The following is a 25,198-nucleotide window of genomic DNA, read 5'->3' as shown; positions in this document are numbered from 1 at the left end:
ATAAAAATTTCTAAAATCTATGCTTTCAAAGGATTTTTTTTTAACGTCTCTCGAATCTTTCACCATGGGCCCAATTGTCGTTCGTACAAGTGTTTTTTTTTTGTTTTTAATTAGCAAAAGTCGACTCACGCTTTATGCAGCTTGAAAACTACGCGAAAGCTGTAGATGCATCAAAAAAGTGTAGTTTGCTCGATGAGCCTTATTTCGAGGGGAGTTTGCGAATGATTAATTGGCACTTTTTGGGGGTACTTGGTATATATAGAGTAGGGAGGGGTGAGAGTAGAAATATTCGTGAGGGACATTACGCGGGCATCGGGGGGGTCGTAAAAGATTTTCTCGCGGGCCGCGAGCGAGCGAAATCCTCCCGTGATCGGAATAACGAGATCCCGTGGGACGACGTCGATCGGGCGTACGTGAATGGCACCCGCGGGACGGGAAACTTTTTTTCCGTGCGGGGAAAAACGTAGAATGGCTGCTCCAGCAACTCCACAGACTTATTCAACGAGCCTGGGCTATGAATCCTATTATAAAATTGGAATTACCTTCTCCGCCATAAAACGAGAGCTCCGAGGAATCTTCAGCAGACATTTCACTGGTACCCTTTTATTGCGATCGATCATAATTATTCACCAATCCCATTCAAGTTGCGGAGGGATCAAAGGCTAAAACCTTTCAACATTGCCGCCAGAAGTATCATTTCACTAGCCCCTCATTCTATCCCTAACCTCACTTCGATCTACAAACCTGCACCCAATTTTCAATGACGCACAACGTACAAACACACATAGCATTTGCAAAGCTTCGTTCGAAAAATGAAACATAAATATAACGATTGGTAATTCGATCAATGATGAATTCTAAATAATTTCATTGCTCCGATGGTTTCGATCAAATCATGCCAAAGAGTTTCACAGTTTTACATAGGAACAATAGGTATTAAACTTGTCATGCAAATATAAATACACACACTTAGATTTGCCAACTCGTCATTCTCATTGTTGAAAATGGTTTAACGTTCAATCTTTTTGGCGATGATCAATACAGTTTTTATTTAATAACATTAGAGGCAGCATTTCGCAGCAGTGCAGAATACGGGCGAACCGCGATCGGAATAACGAGATCCCCCGGGATCGAATCGATCGTTTTCGGGAGGGGTGGTGGTAGGGCTAAAGAGGAAAGAAGTATAGGAAGGAGAGGGAGAGGGGGGGGGGGGGGGGATTGGGCCCGCGGGAACTGAAAGTTTTTCGCGCATCGAAGGAAAGGAAAGCGTCGATCGGTGCCGATTCCAACGGAGCGATGAATTTTATTATAAGGCCACGAAAGCTCTGGAATTACGTTTTCCATCGATGCCGGAAGTTGAAGCTGAGCGAACTTTGCCGGGCGATTCGGGTCTCCCGCCATCGCGCTACTCACAGGCGTCACGACGCTCGCTCGCGCCATTGGTAATTCCTCCCTGAACAAGATGGAAGTGCACGAATGACTTTATTTAACTTTAACGAAAGTTTAATTGGAATTTTTCTTATTTCGCCTGCGCTTGCCCTTTTTCGCGGGTAATCGACGAGTGAAAAGAGCGAGTAGCTCTCCTTCCTCTTCTCACCCCCCCCCCCCCCATCCTTTCTCCCCCCACCCTAACACCGCCCATTTCAACCACATTTACCGCATCTTCCACGAACACCACTACTTTTCCCACTTTTTCTTCGTCTTTCTCCTCGTTTCTCTTTTTTCCACCCACTCCCTCTCACTCTCTCTCACATTCGCTCTTTTCCCTTTTCACGCCTTTTGTAAAAGCTTATTTTTCTCTGCTGCTCCGCAACTCAATTCTTCCAAAATCCCACCTCTCGCTACCACTTTATGAATATTGTTGTCGAATTTCCAAGATAAAATCGTATTCATACAAAAACTTTGCTCTGGTGTACGAATACCGATCTGCTCAAAGCTACACGAAGGGCTTGTCAAAAGTTTTTTAGTTCATCTGTTCCAATGCATCTCTCTCTCTCTCTCTCTCTCTCTCTATCTATATATATATATATATATTATACTATAACCTAATGTAGTGTGCATTAGGGTGATACTGTATTACAAGTTTAGAGCACTCTTTTCGCTCTTTTTACGAGGTGTTTTATGTTCAAGGGACGATCTAGTTCTCACCTGGCAAATGTACGAGTAACAATGAGAAGGTCCTTTAATAGCCAAAAAGAGTTCGTATTTAGCCGAACTTTAAGGGTGTGCTTGATTTTTATTTTATGAGAGATCCAGGTTTGGTAGTAAAGCCGATGTGGCTGCTACAAAAGATGCTGGATAAATTTAATCGAAGAACTAGAGAGCAACACCTGGGTATCAATCCTTATAAAACACACTGGTTTTACGACTGCTCGATATACTATAATTCCAAAGTGCCATTAAACTTTACTATCCAACCCGATGAAACATTCCTGTTTTTTAATTTTCGAGAACCTGCTTAATCAAGAACTCTGCAGGACTCTCTTGTATACATATATCCTGCCTGATCCGCACATTCTTTATCCACGGCATGCAACTTTTTTCCTAAACTTTTGTATAATTTTTTCATTCAGTTCCAGCGTTCTCCTTCATCGTGGAGTCTCGTAGCTTGGATCAATCCAATAATAATAATGTAAATCCATGCAAGCATCAATTCGATGGATTTAACGCGTGCTATCATTTTCAATATCAAAGTTGATAATACACACTACACATCGAGTTCTACAAGGCACATATTACACGACCATTGACTCTTCGATCGTAAAATTTGTCCGACAGACATTCGTACTAAATATATAAGCCATTTTCGTCAAGGTACCGCAAGGTACGAGTGAAAAAGATACGGGCTCGGCTGTCGTCGTTCCGTATTTATCGAAATGATATTTTCACACGTCTGGATTTTGTCGGGGTTGCAAGGGGAGGGTCGGGGTAGGTTAGAGGGGATGGCAGGAAATTCGTGATTAAATTTAATCGTGGTGCAATAAAGTCTCGATGATCGGGATGCATTATTCATAGTTGGATATTCGGCAAATAAAAAATCGATCAATTCCAAGGATTGGGTTGTAGGAGGACGAAATCTAAACGGGCAGAGAGAAGGATGGGGATCGATCGAGAGAGGATGTAGGTAGCACACGCGAGGCTCCTTTCACGGGGCCGCCGCGGCGTTGGCAAGAAATCTCGAACATTTATGATAGGATTCGTTGGGTGCGCTTGCTGCGAATCGATTATATAGGAAACGAAGCCAATCGAAAACGTCGAATCGACGAGGGAAAGCCGAACGGTGTGTTGCTGCGCGAGCCGAGGCTGCGACCGTAAATGGACGAGCGGGAAATATGTCGAAGAGGATGAAACAACGTTAGGAATGATGTCGAAGACGCTCCGTGGGAGCTGGTGCGATGGAACCGGTATAAAGCTATATATATATATAGGCTCTATGTGTCGTGGTATTACGCTACTGCACTGGGTCACGCGGAGGATGAGATATACCTTTATTGCTCGAAGGGGCCAAGCATGGTGTGGCAAACTGCCAGAAAACTACGCGAAAGAAAGGGAAACGGTCAACTGCGGCGCATCCCAGCTAGCCTAATCCCGAAAGCTCATTTTCCACCGAATATTGCTATTTGGCTACTAAAAATGCACTCCCATTCCTCTCGCGTTTTCCCCTCAACGGCTTTATCATCCCCCACCCTCCTGCACCCCTCCACCGGTGACCTTTTCTCCAATTTCCCTCCTGGTAATCCCTCGAATCATCGTGTACGTCCTGTCCCTTTTCCTCTGCAACCCCTGCACCGCATCTCGCATATATATATATATATATATATATGTACCAACGAACCTCCGCTCACAGCCTCAATTATTTAGCAGAAAAATCTCGTTGTTTTTGTCCCTTCCACGCAACAACTATACAAATTGAAATATCGAAACGTGTCACTCGATGAACAAAAATTCCCTCTTTTCCTCCAAAATCTGTCATTCCATCTTTTACTTTTCAACCACGTTCGCGTTACGTGTACAGCCTTGATCGATGAATTTTATATGGATTTTCCTTCGTTAGAAAAATCCAAGCCCTTGCTGCGCGAAATTGCCACGATTTTTCACCCCTGTAATATTCGATGTAGGTTCGAGTCGATGAAACATTTTATGTGAAACACCGATAGTACGCTATATATACATATATATATATATATAGGTATGGACCGTGCTCGAAGGTCGTACGGGAGAACTTTCGGTATCAGCAAAGGCAGGATGAGCTCTGGCTCTGGTTTGCGTGATATTAAGTGAACCGTGACGAAGAAAAATGAAAGGAAGAGAGATGGGAATAGGGGATACCTTTATTACGGACGGGACGAGCACGAGTGCTTAGCCACGTGGCATCCTGCCAGAATCCTTCGGAGGATCGCGAGGCCTTTCCTATATATATACGCGCGACACAACGAAATGCTGACGACCGTTTCCAATGTAAAATAAAATATACGCGCGAGTGCACAAAGCCCATCCATTCGATTTATAGGGCTGGAGGGGAGGGGGGGTGAAATAACAGATCTTCCGGCGCGATACAATCGTCCGTTTACTGGAATTTGGCATTATTGTAAAGCGTGGGACAACGCGACACTTCAAAGATTTTGACAATCTTTGTCGATCTCTCTCTCTCTCTATCTCGTTGCGTCTATATATATACAAACTTTGATTATTAATAAATATTTCAACAATATGTGTCACGTAAATAACACTAGCACGCAGCTATATTGTATTAATTGCATACTATTAATATCGCACTGACTCGCGACGGAAATGCCGAATTTATTACAAAATTAATTGAAATATTTTTGTTTCAATTTCGGGAACGTTGCCGCGCTCCCTCTTTTACGAGTACGCTTTATTTCATTTTGCGCGCAATATGCATTCTGGCTGATGTAACGCACTGCAATTAATATTGCACTTAAACGCTTTATAATTTGATTTTCCCTCCTGATATACATATATTACTTTTGGAGCGTTTGCTAAATCGAATCGTAATTTCCATTTTATTTTTAATCTCGCTAATCGATAATCATCTTGAGCGTTGCGATAATGATCGTACGTGTTTTCCGAAATTGACATTTCCTACTATATAAGCCATATATATATGTAAAATAGTATATTTTGCGAATCCGACGCAACGTGCGAAGGCATCGGCGCGTACTCGTGTGACTTTAATTGTCTGATTTATGCCAGGGGCAAACTACTGCCACGAGGCTCGATAATTTTAACATATTTTCAATGCTCCATACATATAGTGTATACATAAAGTTGCCTCGACTCGTGTTATGGGTAAGCAAATGAATCTGTAGCGTTATGGGGAAACATCGAGATCTTTGCACGACGTTGAAATTAAGCACGTGGCTAAGGTGAAGTTGATCAAAGACAGAGGGGCCGATGTAATGTAATTGCTAGAAATTGAAATTTGAAAGCTTGGAAGGACTAACTGTTGCATTAATTTCGCCGTAGCACAGAGTTCATGCTGGGTAAACACAAGTCGGGAATTTGTTGGAAGGCGAATCTGCTTGTACGAAATTTGATGCCTGTTAACATTTCTCGGAGAAAATCTGGAGTTGATTGCATACCGTGCAATGTTACGATGTAGGAGCTAGTGGCTTGTAAACAGTTTATTACGAAACTGCGAAATGCCTGCGAAGCACGTCTCAATTGGCTATATTAACAATGATTTACCCTTAATACCCTCGACCCTGTTATATTTCGATCCGGCTTACAGGTAAATAGCACCTGCTATTTTCGAATCATGTAACTCGAAATTTGTGCAGGAAGCTGCAGCCCGTAAACACTATCGGTTCATAATCACCAGCCATGGTCATCCACCGCCTCCCTGCGATCGTTCATAGATTATCTCAACCGTTTAATTTTGCCAAACTATATATATATATATATATATATGTATATACATATAGCTCGATCGGGCCAAATCCTCCATACCGTTTTAGCGTCCGTGAAAGCTTAAACCTGCAGCAGCAGTGGTGTCCTGCGATCGATCGTAATCGATAAGGCAAGTTCGGATTCATCATTTTATGACAAACGACACCACGGGATATTTTTTTCTACCATCGACCCACCTAACCCCTGTCGTTAAAAGTATTCCTTTCCAACGCTATTTTTCACGCTTCCCTAGTAATGAAAATCTATAACCAATCTATAACCGATCTTGAAATTGATAACTCGAGATAAATAGCTACGGCTCCGCTTTAGGAAAAGGTTTTAAAATTCGGCGAACATTAGTACAGGCATCGGTGGAGATTGCTGTATATGGCTCACTTAAGCCTATTTCTGAAACGAAATTCCATCGATCGCGCCGCAGTCGATCAATTTCTCTTTTCCTCCACAACCGTGATTTGGTATCGGACGACCCGTAAAATTGTCTAAATAGCGAGCGAGACCAGAAATATTCCGGTACTACGTCTTATGGGAAATTTATTAGTTTGAGAATTATTTTGAGCATGCAGCTTCCGAAGTTTCCCCGTGGAGTATGACTCTGGCAGTTAACTCAGCTTGACTTTCTGCCACATATATAAACGTCGCGCGTGTCGAATATTAATCGATGCGGCTAACCGGCGAACCGCGTCGACGAGCCAACATTTTGCCCAGCGGAATTTCGCCTCGCGGAACCAACTCCTTAAATTTAAATTTCCATACTAAATTAATTAAATACATCAGCCTTCAGCCCATTAAGATTCATGCAACTTGTTAGGTCACCAAAGTTACTTTTACACAAGCAGCAATGTGAAAGCTCGTTCTCCCGGCTCTCTCTCTCTCTCTCTCTCTCTCTCGGGATTATCCAAAGAGAAACACAAGTTTTTCATAAATTCAATTGCGTTATTATTGCTGTTGTTATTATCATTATTATAATATTAATAAACGCTGAAATTTTCGCGCGATAAAGGTATACCGTTGGTTGCGCATTCCTTACGCATAGTTTCTTCCGATACTTCTGCTATCGGGTTGGGTGGACTCGTTTCCTGGAGATTGGATAAGTTCCGTTATTTCAAAGTACACGAAAGTCCGCGGCTGTTACGACGGCCGGTGATGCATACCGAATAGCTCGACGAAGATCTTATTTGTGTTCGCCGGGAGTTGGCCGGGATATAGGATGGAGGATCCAGCACGACTTAACTGCGCGCTGCCCCCTCGCTTCAACGGAATGTAATCGTGCGCAATGTCAATCAGACTTCGCGAAGCCCCTACCGGATCCCATAACCTTCGACCCATTTTCAGTTACTTCGCCTTTGCCGGCTTTGCTTCTGTACCCTCTGATTTTTATCTCCGTCCAATTAAATATCCTGCTCTCTTATCCATTGATATACTATATATTTATATACACAAGTACTATAATAATAAATATATATATATATATATATATATATAGCATAAGGATTATTCGTCGCTTTTCGTAATGGAATTTTTGGGAAATCCCTAGGTCGCGTCGTGATAAATCATGGGGTTTCGACGAAAAGCTTTCTCATAAAGTAGAGAAGAAAAAAAAAGAAATCTTGACAGTGGACGCGCAATGCGAGTCTAGTGACGAATCTGAAGGATCCATCAAGTTCAGTCGCTTTCAGCGCTACTTTTTCAGTGTGCCTATATAGTAACCCTTGGAATCCAAGTGGCACTGTAATAGAAAGTCCTGACAGGGGTCAATCTCCTAACGGTCGATTCCGAAAAGTTAACCCAGCTACCTCCATCGATCACCGTCCCAACCTATTCCGACCTGGTGTGTTCCCTTCCTTCCTGCCTGCCTGCCTGCCACCCCCTCCGGCTGTGTCGCCTCTTCTACAAAACTTTCAGCTTTTTCCAAGATTCTACATAACATTATCGCCCAACCTCTTTCCCTTCCTCTGCCATGGATACTATTTATATTCGATTAAATATATAAATCCAAATTCTAAGCTCCCTCTCCCCTTTTGACTCGAATTTTATCCCATTTCCTTGTTTAATGAAAAAGCAGAGATAATGTCAATGGAACTTGCACAATACCATTTTCATGCTCCACTTTTATAAATATACATCCCTATATACCCTCCCCTGTCTTTTTCCATTTACCTGCCTCTTTTAAAGCAGTTCATTTAAGATTGTAAGATCTCGCTACAAACAGCATATTTCCCTTACAGTTTCTCATCGCCAAATATGGAACTTGCTTGTTTCCCGTCTTCCGAGCCTTTTTATCATTATTTGCCCATCCCCAGCATTACTACTTTGAAATCGTAAAACGCGTAATCGTGTTCAACTTTCGCCAAAGAAAGATTAATCATGATTTTAATGCAAAAAGTCCTGCATCGTTGCGATACGCTGGCTTCTTTGCAAGGAAAATAGAGTTCGTGTATACCTTTCGATATTTGTTCAAGAATTTTCCGAGAGAGAGAGAGAGAGAGAGAGAGAGATTATGCAGTTTCCATGCAATCGAAAGCAGGCTGCAGAGAGGATACTTGATTTGTCGTTGGGGACATTTTAATGCCGAAAGCGCCCCGTCCACTCCGACTGCAGCTTTATTGACGTAGTCCCTTTGAAGTGGCAAGACTTTGCAATTGAATCCTAAATAATATATATATTTCTTTCATTATAATACGAAAAGTTTGCTAAGCAGAATTAAACGATTAACGCTTCAATTATCATTCACCATTGTCCCAATGCTGCAATGTCCCGAATTCCCAACTCTCCATCCATGTTTATTTGCCGTTGCGAAATCGCAACCCTTATTGTCGAGAATTTAATCGAGTTCGACCGCTTCTTGTTTTTCCCTTATTACGGTATTTTTCCACAAAGTTCATTCGTGAAATTTATGAACCGCGATGCAATCAGTAAGGATCAGAGTGAATAATTGAAAATTAGATCGGTCATTGATGGATGATTGGAAGGTGAAATTGGCCAGAGTAACGGTAAGCATTATTAAGTTACATTGACTAATGATCCGGTGAGTCTAGAAATAACCTGTTTATACACCGAAGCTATTCTTCCGGCGAACACGAGGGATTTGGCAGGAACGCGATCGAAATTTCTCCGCATCGCAAAAGTTGTCCGAAAAGCTGGAGGAAAATTTTTCCGCGCGATTTCCCGCATTAGGGAATAAATTTTTCGCGCAGTCACCGTTGGAGGTTAGTGGTAGGAAAAGTTTCGTATAGATTGGACGAGGAGTGGCAGCCTGCTCTCATTCTTCGACGGATCGTGAGCTGCCAAGGTCGAATAACCTCGTCCTACATATATATATATATACAAATACATGTATATAGCACATTGGTCGCGACAGAATTGCCGGAGAAGCTTGCAGGAGCGTCGAGATATTATTGATATTATATAACATATATTAAATGAATTTCCATGAGAAAAATCGTTGGAATTTCGGGGCAAAGTGTCTCTAATAGGCGAGTGGTTGAAAGAGAGGAAGGAATAAGAGAGGAGGAGGGGGAGGGGGTGGAGAATTTTCCGAGCAATTTGTCGAATTGGAAAATAAATTTTAGCGCGAGTCACCGATCGGAATTGGTGGTAAGGAAAGTTTCGGTCGAGATTAAGGGGAAGGAGGTATCTTTTGACAGCGGTTTGGCCGTCAATGACAGGGCGTTCGGTCCCGGTAAAATCGCTCGTGGGGATGGAATGAGTTTTCCAGGCGATTTAGCCAGGTATTTATTCGGCCCTCCCTCGACGATAGCCGAGGGTGGCCGAGAGAGCTCCTAGGACCATCTTCGGGGAATGCCTAACATAATGTAGCAACCCTCTTCCTTTTCCTATCCTTCCTCCAACCTCCACCCCCCACCTTCCTCCCTCTCCAGAAGCTTCCAGCCGCTTGACTCTTGAACTTGCCCCTTTCTCTACTTGCATGGACGAGCCAGCCACCCCAGTTATTATCCATGCGTTAGCTCCACTCGAGCCAGCCAGCCAGCCAGGCCTCGCAGCACAGTGATTCTCATTCCCTCCTTGCCTCGCTTCGGCCCAGACCAGCTCTCTCTCTCTCTCTCTCTCTCTCTCAACCCCCAAATTCACCGCTTCCTCCTCAGATTTCTCTTTTCATCCACCAATTCCACCTGGGCAAAAGCCCACCAGATATTATTTCGCTTTGTTGCAGACGTTATTTAAGGACGACGGAATTTTAACATAATTAATTGCTGATTTCACTGGAGAAGCTCGCCAAGCGTGAAAACGTTCCTTCCACCTCCGTCCAGGAACTCTCCAGAATTAATGGATATAGTAATTTTATTTGGAGCGTTGAAATATATTTGCTAGAGAAATATTAATTCATTGAATTAGCCGAATTCAGTGAACCGTTTGATTAATCATAACAATTGCAAAGCAATTTAATCAGCCTATCGATGCAATACTTTGATTCGTACAATTAGCCGGAGTTCGGGCTAATTCGATCAGTCAATTTAATTGAATTTCATGGAAGAACGGTTAATTTTATTAAACTATTCCCCCGTAGTCTGAGAAACATGGTAATTAATCAGCTTGATGGGATTTGTAGGAATTAATGATTCGATCGAGGATGGAATTAGCATGGGCGAATATAAAATCATTTTATATACCATATTCCGCATGAAACTCCATTTTGAATGTCTGCAGGGGTGCGAGAGGAGTACGTAGGTTCTCTCCTAGTGCACAGACACGCGCATGCAGCCCCAAGCACATACACATGCAGATATTATAGTGTACTATATGGATCATGAAACTGCATGGATTTTCAGACCATTCTTGATCTTTCCCTATTCGAACGGTGAGAGCTTTAAGCCCGTCCATAATTTTGTAGCTTTTCTTCGATGCGTTTTATCATACCGCGCTCGTCATTCGTAATATCGTCGCCATGGATGATAATCCCGGCCGATATTCCTTCGGGATTTTATATCCGCCATCCCGTTCGTTCGTTCGGGCGAATTCTATTTATCGCGAAACGCGCAAAATTGCGTTACCATCGTAATGCAAGCAGCGCGCCATGAGACGTGAAAGGAAAGTAGCCTTTCCTATAGCCAAAGTAGTTGTAAAGTTTGCCAAGATTGCGGCTCCCCTCAACATCCAGCGGCCAAGAAATTTTCTGATATCGACCACTGACGCCAAATCGCTGCTACTCTCCTCGATCTTACCCTGCAGCTTTAATTGCAACTTTCAAAACCGCAGAGCCCACCTAGCTTCCCCAATCCCGAAGCGTCCAGATTAAAGAGGATTCTAATGAATCGCTTCTCATCACACACACACACACACACACACACACACACACACACACACATATATGAACCATTATCCGTTTCTCGTGAAAATTCCCATCTTTGAACGATTTAATAATTAAATTCAATACTGTATAATAATAAAATTTATGGATTCGACGCATCAAATTTGGTGAAATTTCTTTCGAGCTTTACAAATTTAAATATATGATTATGAATATATATATTGGTCAGGAAAGTGCATCGTGACGATTCGTCGAGACACGGAATGTATTGTTGAAACGATTTTATTAAGAGTGCATGTAATTGGAGCTGCTAAAACAGGCTGGGAGTTGGAATCGATTTTAATCCCCCCCCCCTTCCCCCTCCCCTTTCCTTTACGCGTAATGGTAAGAAGTTACATTCTGGTTATGAGCCCTATCGTGACTGCGCGATCTGCTTTTATCGAATTTGCACGATTCTCGCAAGCCCGACTCTCCTTTATTATTATCGCTCACAGCCATGAAGTGAAATAAAACTTTGATACTTTCGAGAGCTGCTGACACAATTTCGCGAAATATTCACGGTCGTTTGTAAAGCTTAATAAACAACGCTCGGATTATCGGCAAATTGGCCAGCTCGTACTCAAACTAATTTATGCGATTTTATATTATTATAATGCGAGATCCGCTAAAACACAGCAGGAATTAAATGCAAAGTACCATCGGCGATTAAGACCCACTTATGCTCTAACGCGAATTTACGTCTTTTCATATATGATTTCGCTAAATAAATTATATTCCATGTAAAATTTTGAATAAATCGTATACATACACCGTACGATCGTATAGCTACACGTGCGATTGTACGTTTTAACGAATAGCTTCGGTTCAGCTTGAACATTCCATTTTACTACAAAAGGTTTTTCCTTCTAACGCCGGCATATTGGATTTTCCGGTTATTTGACTATAATAACAGTTTTTACTATCAGCCTTAATGAAATCTTAAAGCGCTAGTTTTCTACTGCTGTATATAGTTTTTATCAACCCTCGCTACTCATTCTGCAAGCATCATTTGCTCCAAATTAAACTCGATCGTTATACGCTTAATGCTAAATTAAGGGAAATACAAAATTGCCATTGTATAGTGAAAAAATACCAAGTTAATTTTCACACACATATATAAATACATATACCTGCTGCACCGTTGGAAGGAAAAGCCTGTATGCTGCGAATTTTTTGTTTGGCCGGAGCGAGAGAGCATCGAGAAGTGAAGGGTCGAGCGATATTTGAAGAGAATATTCGACGTGCCTTGTGCCGTTTGCTCCCCCCCCCCCCCCTCCCCCCTCACGCTGGAATGCGACGTAATCGATGCGAACTGGCTTTTCCTGCCTCTCGCAGGCCCGGAACAAACCGGACGACCGCGAAGATTAATCATCGGTCGATTTTAATATCGAGACCGAATCGATACTGCCCCGTTCGCTGCCGGTGTAATTTATTAATTCATTTCTGCGCCGAAGCTGGCCCTGTTACCATTCTAATTCCAGCCAGCCACTTTATGCCCCGAGCCCCTAAAAATATTTTCCGAGCTATTCCGTTTCTCTCGCGACGAAAACTTTGCCGTTCCTCCATTCGCAAGTATCAAGATTAACGATATTTCATTATTAAATGGTAAAAATTTTCAAGTTCCTGGAAGAGATGGAGAAACGAAGAAATGTATTTTATCAGGAATAAGTGCACAGAGTCTCGTGGTGTTGTATAAAAATAGGACGGATCAACCGAGTATTAGAGGAAATATTGCTTTCGATAGAGGAGCTGAGTAAATGTTAGATAAAGTGAAAGAGGGAGAGAGATGGGAAATGGGAAGAAAAGAGGCCTTTAATTGCGATAAACAAAGTGTAGTTTACGAGAAGAGGGGCGGAGTGCTAGGGAGAGCTCCGCAGACTCTCTCTCTCTCTCTCTCTCTCTCTCTCTCTCTCACACACTAATGTTATTTCGCAAAATACACCGCTACACTTTTAACTACTCTAGAGTAGAGATTTAAAGGGGCTGGAGTGTCAAGGAGGACCCTTTTGCAGTCTTAACCCTCTCGAGATCCGTAAACTCGAGATCCGCCCCCGAGCAGCTTCATTAACGTCAGCAGCCCCGTCACGCTAGCCCCTCGAAGGACACCGCAAAAATATACCCCCATTCGTCTTCGCTTTCCTCAAATTGTTTTTAACTCGTGCAATTTCAGCCATTTCAACCCGAAGAGCCCTCTCGTGACAAATGCCGCTAACAAATTTACCGTCATTATGCTTTACTACCATTTGTTGCCTTTCCGTATCAAAGAACCTCGCTTTAACTAACTTTAACTCCGACTCCTTGGCTTGGAATTGTATTTTTCACAAGTGCCATTTATTATACTCCGAGTTCACCCCCCTACCCCTTCCCACCGACTCCCCACCCAATCTAAAATATATTTTTCCAGTTAAAACCACTGCAAAACCAAAGCATCCCAGCTTACGCGAAAACTGCAAGATTCCTCGTTTTTCCATCCTATTCTATACAAGATCTTGGCAAAGAATAATATAGTCGGGTACGTGGTATTCAAGATATGTAACGATAAGGAATTATGTGTGTGTATACCTACATAATGCACATCTGTAATAGGTTTATAATACGGTCGGAAAATCGAAGGATACGATAATTTGAAGAGCAAATGGATTTTTGGGATCCCCTCTATATATACATATATATATATATATATATATATATATACATAGAATAGGCAGAGGGCAGCGTGCTGTGGAGGACTGTGCTGCATTTTTTATCCGGGCAAGCAGAGACTTTTAATTTATCCAAGAGCATCTCCGCAAAGACACTGCAACGAGCTGGGTCCAGGAATGAATTTCCGGGCGGCGAGGACGAGGACGAGGACGACGACTGCGGTGCACTTGAGCATTAAAGCTCAGGCTGGCTCGAACACGATGCAGCTTTAATTTTTCTCGGGGTTTTAATGCCATCTAGCCAGGGCTCTCCCTGCAGTATTTCCCCTTTACCTTTCCTTTCCCGAAAGCACACGCCCCACCCGCTTCAGGAATTATCTCAATGAAGTCATTTCGCTGGTTTTATGAGAGCGATGAAGTTAAAGCAGGAAATGGCAGATGGGAGTGAGAAGCCCTTAGCGATACGCGTACCGATTACGCGTATACGAGCATTTTGGACTTTGCGCGTGTTTGCGTGTGTCGGTGGGTGCACGTCCTATACCGTGCATCCCCGATATACCGCATAGGCTGTCGTCATCGTACCATCCATGAAACGCGGGAGACTGGAAGCGTTGAAAACGCTCGGGATTGTAATTTTCGCTCTATCTTTCTGGCATTCTTCCCCGTCCCATCCCCCTCCCCCTCCACCTCCCCCTACCACTCCAGAAACCGCTTCAGCTTTCCGAGCCATTCGCTCTACGTTTTTAATCCACTCGGTAGCTCGTCGCGGAGGCCGTTGGAGGATGCGACAGTGGTTGAAAAAATCGAATAGCGTCGCTTCAGAAAAATAACTCCTGAACGAGAGAGCGACTAGATTTTCGAATGCTGCAATCGCCATGAATGGAGATTAATTGTCGCCCACCACCCCCCACTCCTCTCTCTCTCTCTCTACCCCATTCGACATTTTGCAAATTTTCTTTTACCCACACACACACACACACACACACGCGCGCGCGCGTACACAGGGAGTTTATTCTTGCAATAGTGGAAAAGCGTCGGGAAATATGCGCAGCGTTCCAACTTTTTCCATGTTTCTGTCTCTAGAAATAAGGGTGAAGCTTTTTATTCTTTCGCAGAGACAGTTTTTTGATAGATTCGCGTGTGTTTGTGTGGCCGCGCGTTCTCTCGTGTACAACGTATTGTAGAGAGCCTCGAAATGCCACGCGAGCTTGCGCCGATGCAAGTGGATATATATTACAGGAGTGGTGTGCGAATGTATCAGGATTGCGAAGCGGGAGGGGGTAGGGGGGAATGCGAGAAACGCCTACAACTCGCACGCGACAAAATGTTAATGCGCCGCCGGCCCGGCGAATTCGAGACAATAATTGAAGGCCTCGGAGAATATATCGTGCCGCGATGGAAATCCCACTGCAACTTGACGCCCCTCCTCCTCCCCATTCTCACTCTCATACGAGCCGCGCGAAAATGAGAATACTTGGAATACCACAGCGTCGCACCGTGTTCTAGTCGAGAAACAAGTAATTATTTAAACGCTTCTTCGATCGTTCGATAAGAATCGATTCTTCAAATACGCTTCTTTGGCTCTGATCGATGACTTTTCGAACGTGTATATACGATGAGAAATTAATATTTTTAATATACTAGAATATTACAGTATCGCGATGTGCGCTATTCGATGGAATAATAATTATTTAAACGCATTTTCAATTGTTCGATAAGAATCGATTTTTAAATTATACCCAATGGCAAATCTATGGTTTTAATATATACTAGAATATTACAGTATCACGCTGTGTGCTATTCGACAAAAACAAATAATTATTTAAAAATATTCCGGATTGATCCATGAGAGTCGATTCTTGAAAGTTACTTGATGGATGTTGAGTGATCGAGGTATTTGAGAATTTACTGAAAAATAAATGAATTTTTGTATATTTATATAATATATCGGAAAGCCACAGTATCGCGTAATGCGCGGTATTTTCGAGAAACAAATAATTATTATTTATCCATCAATCCAATTGCGTTGTAATTTCGAGAGAGTAACAGAATGTAAAAAAATACTCGATGAATAATCGAGAAGCCTGAGAATTGTCAAAAAATCATAGAAATATCATAGCACCGTTCTACATGAGAAATTCGAAAACAAATCATTATTGCAGCATCCAACGTGATGGAATTAATACAGAAAGAGTCGAATTTGGAAAAATGCTTGATGAGTGTGATCGAGGAGAAGTTGAGAATTTACGGAAGAGCAAATGAATGTTTACTCGAGTGGCTTTGAAGCTGCTGGTGGAATCCAATGAATTGGAATCGAATTTGGCGAGGGGGTGATTTCGGGAGACCGGTCCATTAGGTCGTAACAAGGACGCGTTGACGGTTTTACGATGCGAGTTCTGTGATGGAGGGTATCTCACTCTCGCGGATGCCTGATAGCTATATATATATATAAGTAGCGAGAGCGGTGCTGGCGTCGTCGTCGTCGAGGGAATTCCAGAGTTGCAGGTGCACGATCGAGTTTCGTCGTGGCTGGACCCGATTGGGGCGTGCGGCGTGTTTTGGGGTTTGGAAAATTAGTGGATGGAGCCGACCGCTTCCTCGGAAATGGCTCAGGTGTGTAAGCTCCGTGAGTATCGCTGTCCGGAAACGATCGGAGCTCGAAACCTTCCGCGACGCCCATGAATATTGATCGACTCTGCTTCTATTCTGTGTGTGTGTGTGTGTATATATATTATATCTATCGGCCGGAAATGTGCGTCTAACCGAACATCTCGCGACCGAAAGTACTGCTCGGGCCGCGCGGTTACGCATAATTTGCGGTGGCATCCATTTTTATCGGCCCAGAGGCCCGATCGATATAATCTCACCAGGACCCTTTCACTCTCCTATAGCTCTATATCCTTATAACATTGGCTCTGTAGCAATATTGACCCAGCCATCATTATATTACCTCCAATTAGCCACGCTAATTGCTCTCGCTTCACTTATTATCCAATATCGATCGATCGATCTCTCACCAACTTATTTACCTTATCAAAATTTTCAACCTTATTATCGTAGAGTTGCATGCCTGCTTCGCCCTCGGGATGAAATCCTTGCAAAGAATATCGGGCAGGCGAGCTGGCTGGAAAGTCGAGCATTTACGGGATTCTCCGGTATAAATCGTTGTATACACACGTAGCTAAGGTAATTTTTCGTTTTCATCCGGTGCACGGGCTGGTCACTCCGCAGGAAATAAAACTGATGGAGCCTGCGTTAAGTTTCTCTAATAACCGCCTTACGATTGAAACCATCGAAAAGCACCGTTAAAAGCAGCCCTTCTCTCTCGCTCGTTCCAGCTGAATCTGGTACAATCTCCCGGAGGAACGACGCGATCCGCGATTTTCCTCGTCATAAAAGATTTTCAAAAATGTTTTCATCCGGCATTAACTGCTCGCTAATTGCGAATATAAAAGGGAATATTCGTGAAATATTTAGCCGAGAGTCCTGCAAATTCCGAACATCGCGATTCAAGCCAATGCGGGCTTCTATATTAAAAAATCCTGCTTTCGGCCTCGCTGAATAATTACGCGAATTTTTGCAGCTCTTTTGTCCGTAAAATCTGCAATACATATATATATGTATATATACAAACGTTTTTCAAGCTTCTTATTATATGGATTGTTCAATAACGCCGCATAAATCGATAAAAGAATGGGAGCTTCGAAGCGAGCATAATTAGAGGCATTTGTGCAGCAGGAGGAGAAGCCGAGTAGTGGTTTAGAATTTCAAATGGAATATAATTGTATCTCCGCGACGTATAGTATTGACGGTTGAATATGGAATTGAATATAATGCGATACGACAAGAGATATCGCTTTGCTCCTGCGGGAATTCGCGGAAAATCGTTATGGTCGTGCTCTATATACATATATATATATATATATATATGTAGAAGCTTCCAGGGAAGCCTTCTTGGTCTTCGGGTTTCGCCGGAGAGTTAAGGAGCGAGGCTCCAACGACAATTTCGCGATAACAAGGGTAAAGTAGCTTTGGAATATTGTAGCGTTGGTACAACTGTGAAATAAGAGAGCTGTGGATGTATGGTATAGAGTCATGCAGTGGTCATGCTTGGGGAGAAATGGCCAATGCTCTTGGTTTCCCAGTGAATAGTGTGGACTCGGTGCAAACAGTGTGTTTCCGATAAAGAAAACGCAGGAAATGGGAGGAAGAAAGAGTTGTTTTTCCACGCGGTTCTGTATACTATACATATATATATATATATATATATATATAGGTTTACGGAGAATCAAGCACACGCAGGCTAAAGCACAGCTGGTGCCAGGCTGGTCTACTCCTCATAAGGAAGTTCCGGTGTAAGGTGATTTCGAGCCAACCCGTATAAAGTGTGGCCCACGAGTCGACTTAAGGTGGACTGATAAGACCAACGTCGTCCTATCGCAAACCGTTTTCGTAGGCCAACGCGCTTTACGAGCCTCGATCTTCTGCTAGTGTTCACCCACACTAAGAAAGAAGGTGGTGCCTCCACCTATAAAGATCCCTAACTAATTGCGTTTCCCGCTTGCCTCCTTCTTCTTGGCCCGAAACCCTCCTATCTACCCCAGTAATCGCCCACAATTTCCAGAATCTCCTTATTTTCTTTCCACACCTTCACGCTTGTGCTTTTAACCGAGTTTTCCTCCCTGAAAAATAGCAAATAACTCACCGACTCTCCCTTCCACTGCCTTTTCCCATCGCCATTGCATCCTCTTTATAATTATTTATGGCGATCGATAAACAATTTTAACCAGATGGATGAATTTCGATTTTTATTTATAGGCTATATGTGGGGGTGTAACTATTGTATATATAACGGTGTGTGCGTGGTGTAAACTGATTTTTAGTCAAGGATCGAAGTTAACCAGTGTGATTTCTGTTGTTGCAGGAGGGCCATCCTGACGAATCCTGATCTATTGGCAAGTACGTCATGGTACAAGCTGCTGGAGAACGATTTTTGGGGTACTCCACTCCGGGAGAGGGGTTCGCACGGGAGTTACAGGCCTCTGTGCGTGGCCACGTTCCGAATGAATCATATCCTAGGTGGTTTGGATCCCTGGGGCTATCATTTGGTGAACGTCGCGCTGCACGCAGCTTGCACGATGCTCGTCGTGAAAATCGCCAGGAAGGTTGGTAAAAAATTTTTCTACCCCCCCCCCCCTCCCCCACTCCTACACATCCCCCAACTCCCCACTTAATTCCTTCATTTCGCGAAAGACTCATCGCCTCTCTAAACTCACGAAGATAATAGTGACACCTGTAGAGTCCGCGTGCTCGTGATCGTGAAAATAACCACGAGTCATAATGTGGCTCGGGGATAAAATTCTACGACGCCATTTTGCGTGGTATTATTACGTTAATGACCGAGTCGCGTCATATTTGTGCCGGTGAGCGAGACGCGGAAATAGTTACTGCCTTGTTTGACCAGCAATGGCTGCGTCGCTAAAACTTTCACGAGGATCTTCAAGAGCGATCCCGTGGATTCCATAAGTGTCGCTAATTCAAAGAGAAACGCGGTTTACCGACATTTCTCGTTTATCAATTAATTGGCAATATTACGGTACGTGGATATAATTATATATATAGGAGAATTAACGAGACGCTATCTATATCTATATATATTGAAAAATGTATTTGGGATTTGCCGCAGGTTTTACCAGAGAGGAGCAGTTTGGGCCACGCTATAACGGGCTTCCTATTTGCGGTTCATCCGATTCATAGCGAGGCAGTGGCGGGGATAGTGGGGAGGGCGGATCTGCTGGCGTGTTTCTTGACTTTGCTCGCCTTCCTGGCATACTCGGCTCACTGCGAGCAACGCAGGTCGCCCTTTCTGCTTCTGCTGGCGCTAGTCTCCTCCGCTCTAGCAACCCTCGCCAAGGAGACCGGTATTTCCTCCTTAGCTCTCTGCCTTCTCTGGGAACTATGCCGTGGTGAGCCCAGTCGCAAGGTAAGGCCCCCTCCTCTTCTTGCACTAACTTAAGCCCCACCTGGGAAATCCCCCTTACATCCTAAGACGACCATCCAACTTCCCTTAAGAACCTTCAACTCCAGTTTCCTACCGTGCGAACTCCCTATACATATATTCGCAAATATCGATTCCCCACTTCTTGATGGAATTACATTTAAATCGAGAACTGCGCCGTCTCCGCCTCTTCCCTCTCTACAAATATTCCCTATTATATTAATTGAATGTGGAAAGTCTCTAACCGAGTCGTCGAGGGAAAGGATCCCTTTTCTGCATGCCTTTAACAATAATTATAATAATAGTAGCCAGACCACAGAGTACACAGTAATAGTACAATGGTGTTGAATAACAAACAGCACATTGATGAGGTAACAATGAACAATGGAGTATCGTGTATATATATTAAATATTGAATTAACAAAGTAAAACAAGGTGTGGTTCGAGGGATTTGTCGAAGGTAAAACTGCAGGAACAAAGAGAAAGTTTGCATGACGAGGAAACCAGCAGAGTTTTTCGGCGAGATACGATTCTCTTAAGATTTTGATGGATCTAATGGATCTTGGGATTTATGCTCGTTCGTCTTTCGACGGTTTCACTCAATGTCTAGGACGAGAAATCTAATCAGAAGCTACGAGAGAGATTCGCCAAATAGAACATCGCGTAAATCTCTCCTGGGAGCACGAAATATAACTACGATGACGGCCGAAGAGGCAAGTTCGGTCTGGAATCCTCGATTCTGGTTCACCAGCTGAATCAAATAAAACCCAGCGGTGTTGCCGGCAGAATTAATGGTCCCATCGGTTCTCCTAAGACTTTGCGCGTGGAGAACTTAATTTTCCACTGATCTCAGCCAGTTAACTCGAGAAATCAGGATTGATCAGACCTTATACGTGCCGGCTGGGTCATTCGCGACATATTCACTGGCTCGAGCCTGCCTCCTGGGAAACGAGGACCCTAACCGTATATATAACACAGCCGAGAGAGAGAGAGAGAGAGAGAGAGATATATACGAAACTTGATTCTCGTAAATCTTCGTGGTCCGAAGGTACAGGGCCTGTGGCCAAAAAAATTAGGACGCCAAAAGTTTGGAGAGAAGAATTTCCTTTGGTGATGAGGTTAGGGCGGGTGTTCGAGGGTGTTCGAGGCTTCCGGCAAATGTGACGGAGGACAAAGTTTCGCCATGGAATGGCAAGCTTACCTTTTGCCAGGCTCCGAAACTTATCGGGATGTCTCATAACATGCCGAGGAGAGCCTGATATAAGGAAAACTTTTCCATCGCGTGGGTCGTCCGTCGGTCGGTGCACGCGAAGGGAGGGACGCGAGGCCCGGCAGAAAAAGAGATCGGATCCCTGTACCGACATTTTATCGACTCATCCCCCCTGGAGGAAATTAAGCGTCGTTCTCCCACTCCGTCTCGCAGAAATTTCGGTTCCTTTGACCATCCTGACTTGTAATTTGCAAATCGTTCCACGCTTATTTGTTTTTTGCGCAGTCAAGATGATCAAAGGAAAATTCTTCCTCCTCTAATTGCTTCCCTGATTTGCACAGCTTCTGGAGAGATACTACCGTGTATACCTATATATATATATATATATGTATAGTGTACGAGTGTATATAGCATAGGAGCAAGAGTCGCTTTTTTTCAAGCTCTCTCAAGGTCTTTCGAGAAAAACGGTCATTCGAGTAGTACAATATATTTTCATGGACAATTTATCAGCCGAGGAAAAAAAAAGATGGAGGAAGCTGGCTTGTGAAAAGTTGCGAGTAGAGCCGTCGAGTAATCGGAACTGGTATCGAGCTGGTACTTGGAGGAAGCGGAGCAATTTCTTTGTCGAGGCAACGTGGAAATTTTCGTGCGCTCGTCTCGAGGCACTTGGAATTCCGCTAGACTGACTGCCGCAAGCCAATTGTCGAGTTACGGCGCGCCAACTTGTCGCCTCGTATCTGGGAAGACAACAAGTCAAAGTCTCGCAGGCTTGAAAGTTTAAGCGGGTAAATAGGACGGAAGCATAAGCAAGGGACCTAACGTGTGCGTAAGAGCGAGCCTGTCTGTGTGTCTGCGCTTCTCTCTCCAATGCTATATACGTATACGCATACATATAGCTAAGTATGTGCGGTAAACAGCGCGTGCATCATTGGAATTCCTCGTAAAATTGCTGTCGTACCTATATATATATATATATATAGTATACTCGCAGTCTCGAGAATAAGAGGGAAAAAACAGTAGTTTCGGTTATCATACTAAAACGAGTCACTAATAAGTTCGAAGCACGTGAAATATAGCATAGATAAACCGTGATATATATAGCGTTTTCACCGCGATCAATCGCGGAAAGTTTACAGCTACCGAATGACATTATATACATATATACACAAATGCAGAAAGAAAATTATGTTATTTCGATAGGAATTGGGAACGCGTGACTTTGAAGGGAAGAAGCAGGTTAGGTTCTTGTTTTTACCCGGAAGAAAAAGTAGGCGAGTGAGTAGCGATAAATGCTGAAGTGTGCGAGTGTGCGCATATATATATATATATATAGGGGAAAAGGATCGAGGTGGTATAGGAGCTGTACAGTTTGTGCATTCGAGTCGTTGCTGGCAGAGACAAGGAGCTGATACACGGTGAGCTCGAGACCCGACCAAGAAGTTGTACCCCCTACTCCAGAGGGTAGCATCTTCCTCCAGAGTAACCTGCAGCAGCCGGATGCGCTGGATGCAGCAGACGCCTCGCGTGATGCATGTCGCCCTCCTGCCGAGCACTGGAGGACTGCCAAGTCCCCTTCGCATTTTCCAACACCCTCAACCACCTCTTCCACCCCCCCCCCCCTCCCTCCCACCCCTTGCCCTACTCTGCTCGAGCTTTTATTCCAGCAGCACCCTTCCGGGGAGCCATCATCTTCACCGGACCACCCCCATCAACCCCCGTTCACCTTATTCCAAGGCCGATCCGGCGAGCGCAGTCGAACGCGACGCGTTCGGAAGCGGAAACGTCAGGCTCGCTTGCTCGCTCGCTGGAAAAGCTCCCGAGTACCTCCGGCCCTTTGTTCCCTGCGCGAGAAAATATGCAAGTAGACGGTGCCGTCTGCTCTCTCTCTCTCTCTCTCTTCTTCCTATCGCTTCGCACACGCCTATATTCTGCCAAACGCCAGCCCGCTCCACGTATATATATACATATATATACACCCCTTGAACTCGAGAACAGAAACCACTCGAAGCAGGTCGCGGCTGATTGATATACGAGCACGCTTTTATGGCTTTGTTTTCCCCCGATGTCAAAATACCAAAGAATTTATCGTATTTAAGAGGCGACTTTTTGCTTCGCCCCTTTTGAATAAAATGCTAATATCGGAGGCGGAGGAGCCGGGTATAATTCCTGCAGTCGAATCGAGAAGAGGGCATTAAAAATGGAGAGCGTAAAATCTTGAGAGCACTCGTAAAAGTACAGAATGTAACCAGTTTTATGGGGCGACAAATAGTTGGAGCAAACGTTCCAATGGGATTAAGAGAGGTCTCGGTTTCTCTTGGTTGAAATTCAATAAGCATCGAGAATATATACATATACACCACTGTTGTTGCACCTATATATATATATATATATATATTTCCACACAAAGATAATTATTTGCGGAGAATCACGATTATACTTATATCTCGACAAAACTATTTTTCAGCAGACCAGTTGCGGTTGGAACCGAGGAAGGAGCATCGGCATTCTGTCGGGGAGTCTGGTGCTGTTGGTTCTGGGTCGTTTGAGGATCGCCGGAAGTAGGCCGGAATTTGCCAGCGCTGACAACCCTACAGCCCGGAATCCTTCTCGTTTGACTCGGGGATTGACATTCCTGTACCTGCCTGCGGCCAGCGCAAGAATGTTGCTCTGCCCGAGCACGCTGAGCTTCGATTGGTCGATGGACGCGGTGCCACGTATCAGCAGCCTCGTGGACTCGAGGAACATCGAGTCGATTTTGCTGTACGCCTCGCTGGCCGGCGCCAGTTGGTGGGCGGTGAAAGAGATGAGGCGTGCCAATCGGAGGGAATCGACCAGCTGGTCCCACCACGTTTTCTATCCTCCGGCAGCACGGTGGTCCGTGTCGAGGTGCACGGTTTGCCCGAACAGACGCAGCAACGCTTACCACACGGACAGTTGCAGGGTCGCCAACAACAACAACAACGGACCAATCGGCGACTGCCACTGTGCCAAGCGACAGAACAGAGCCAGCCAATTGAACAATGAGATTTTGACGAATCGCAAACAAGTAGCCACCGCCTTGTCCCTCTCCCTCGGCTTCCTCGTGCTTCCCTTCCTCCCGGCCAGCAACCTCTTCTTCTACGTCGGTTTCGTCATCGCCGAGAGGATACTCTACCTGCCCAGCGTCGGCGCTTGCCTCGTCATTGGCACGGCCATCTCCACCAGCTACAGGATAGCCAGGAGAATATCCAGAACCAGGGGCAGAGCAGTCTTACTGGCAACTGCCATACTTATCGGCTTGATGTCCGTCAAGACCCTCGTGAGAAACGCCGATTGGCACGACGAGGAGAGCCTCTACAGGTCCGCGTTGCACGTCAATCCACCCAAAGGTAATTCACCCCCCTCTTAATCTCTTTGCTCGCTCTCTCTCTCTCTCTCTCTCTTCTTATCTCACTCGATTTTTCAAGCTTTTCACTTGATTTATCCTCCATTCTAGCGCCTCGACCAATTGCCAGACGATATCGCATATATTCTCAAACCCGAAGGAATGATATATGATTGTGGGGGGTCCGCTTGAAAAATGAGTCGAAAACTGACGCTGCGCTGAATGAGATATGAAAGTCGGGGGAGAGGGAGAGGAGGGAAGGGCCTCTTTTCGAAAATTACTCCTCTCCATTATCCGTCCCTTACAGTTATTTCCATAAGTAGGAAAACACTGGTACGACTGGGTATATTTGTCATGGCAGCTGCAGTATTTACACGAGAAGCCAGTGCTCCTGGCGATATTTACCGTGCTTCTTGGCATATTTGTCGAGGCACATTGGTACTTTAGAGAGAGAGAGAGAGAGAGAGTTTTCCTTTTTCGAGCTAACCGTCCAGCTCCTCCCCCCCCCCCCCCCTCCCTCCTTTTAAATCCACGGTATCTCGGTATCGACGACGAAACCACCCCCGCGGTACCACAACGCAGCGCAAAATGAAAATATCACTGTCGTCACGCTCGGATATAAAATAACGCACGGCCATTGTATTATCCGGCCAGGCTTGCCAGACGGAAGATAACGATAGAACAGGCCTGGCATGTTAATAATATAAAAGGCATTATATTCATCCACGGCCGTAATCAGATACGACCG

General features: G+C 44.3%; 1 protein-coding gene across 3 annotated transcripts in view; it reads left to right on the top strand.

Annotated features, from left to right (window-relative positions):
• The window catches only part of LOC136783236 (protein O-mannosyl-transferase Tmtc2-like), a 148,237-nt gene that overhangs the window by 66,595 nt on the left and 56,444 nt on the right, over window positions 1–25,198 (top strand). For 2 of the 3 annotated variants that reach the window (XM_066743203.1, XM_066743204.1), the window contains exons 2-4: window positions 18,803–19,043; window positions 19,565–19,861; window positions 23,551–24,454. In XM_066743203.1, the coding sequence (XP_066599300.1) occupies window positions 18,803–19,043; window positions 19,565–19,861; window positions 23,551–24,454 (1,442 nt within the window). The remainder of the gene's footprint in view (window positions 1–18,802; window positions 19,044–19,564; window positions 19,862–23,550; window positions 24,455–25,198) is intronic. The other variant, XM_066743202.1, reaches the window with a different exon arrangement.

The sequence above is a fragment of the Prorops nasuta genome, unplaced genomic scaffold, assembly GCF_024137725.1.
Source record: "Prorops nasuta isolate Cenicafe-Biocafe unplaced genomic scaffold, Cenicafe_Pnas_1.2 PNAS00033, whole genome shotgun sequence".
In the NCBI taxonomy this organism is placed as follows: Eukaryota; Metazoa; Arthropoda; class Insecta; order Hymenoptera; family Bethylidae; genus Prorops; species Prorops nasuta.
The sequence above is the reverse complement of the archived record's forward strand: the minus strand, read 5'-3'. Positions and strand labels throughout refer to the sequence as shown.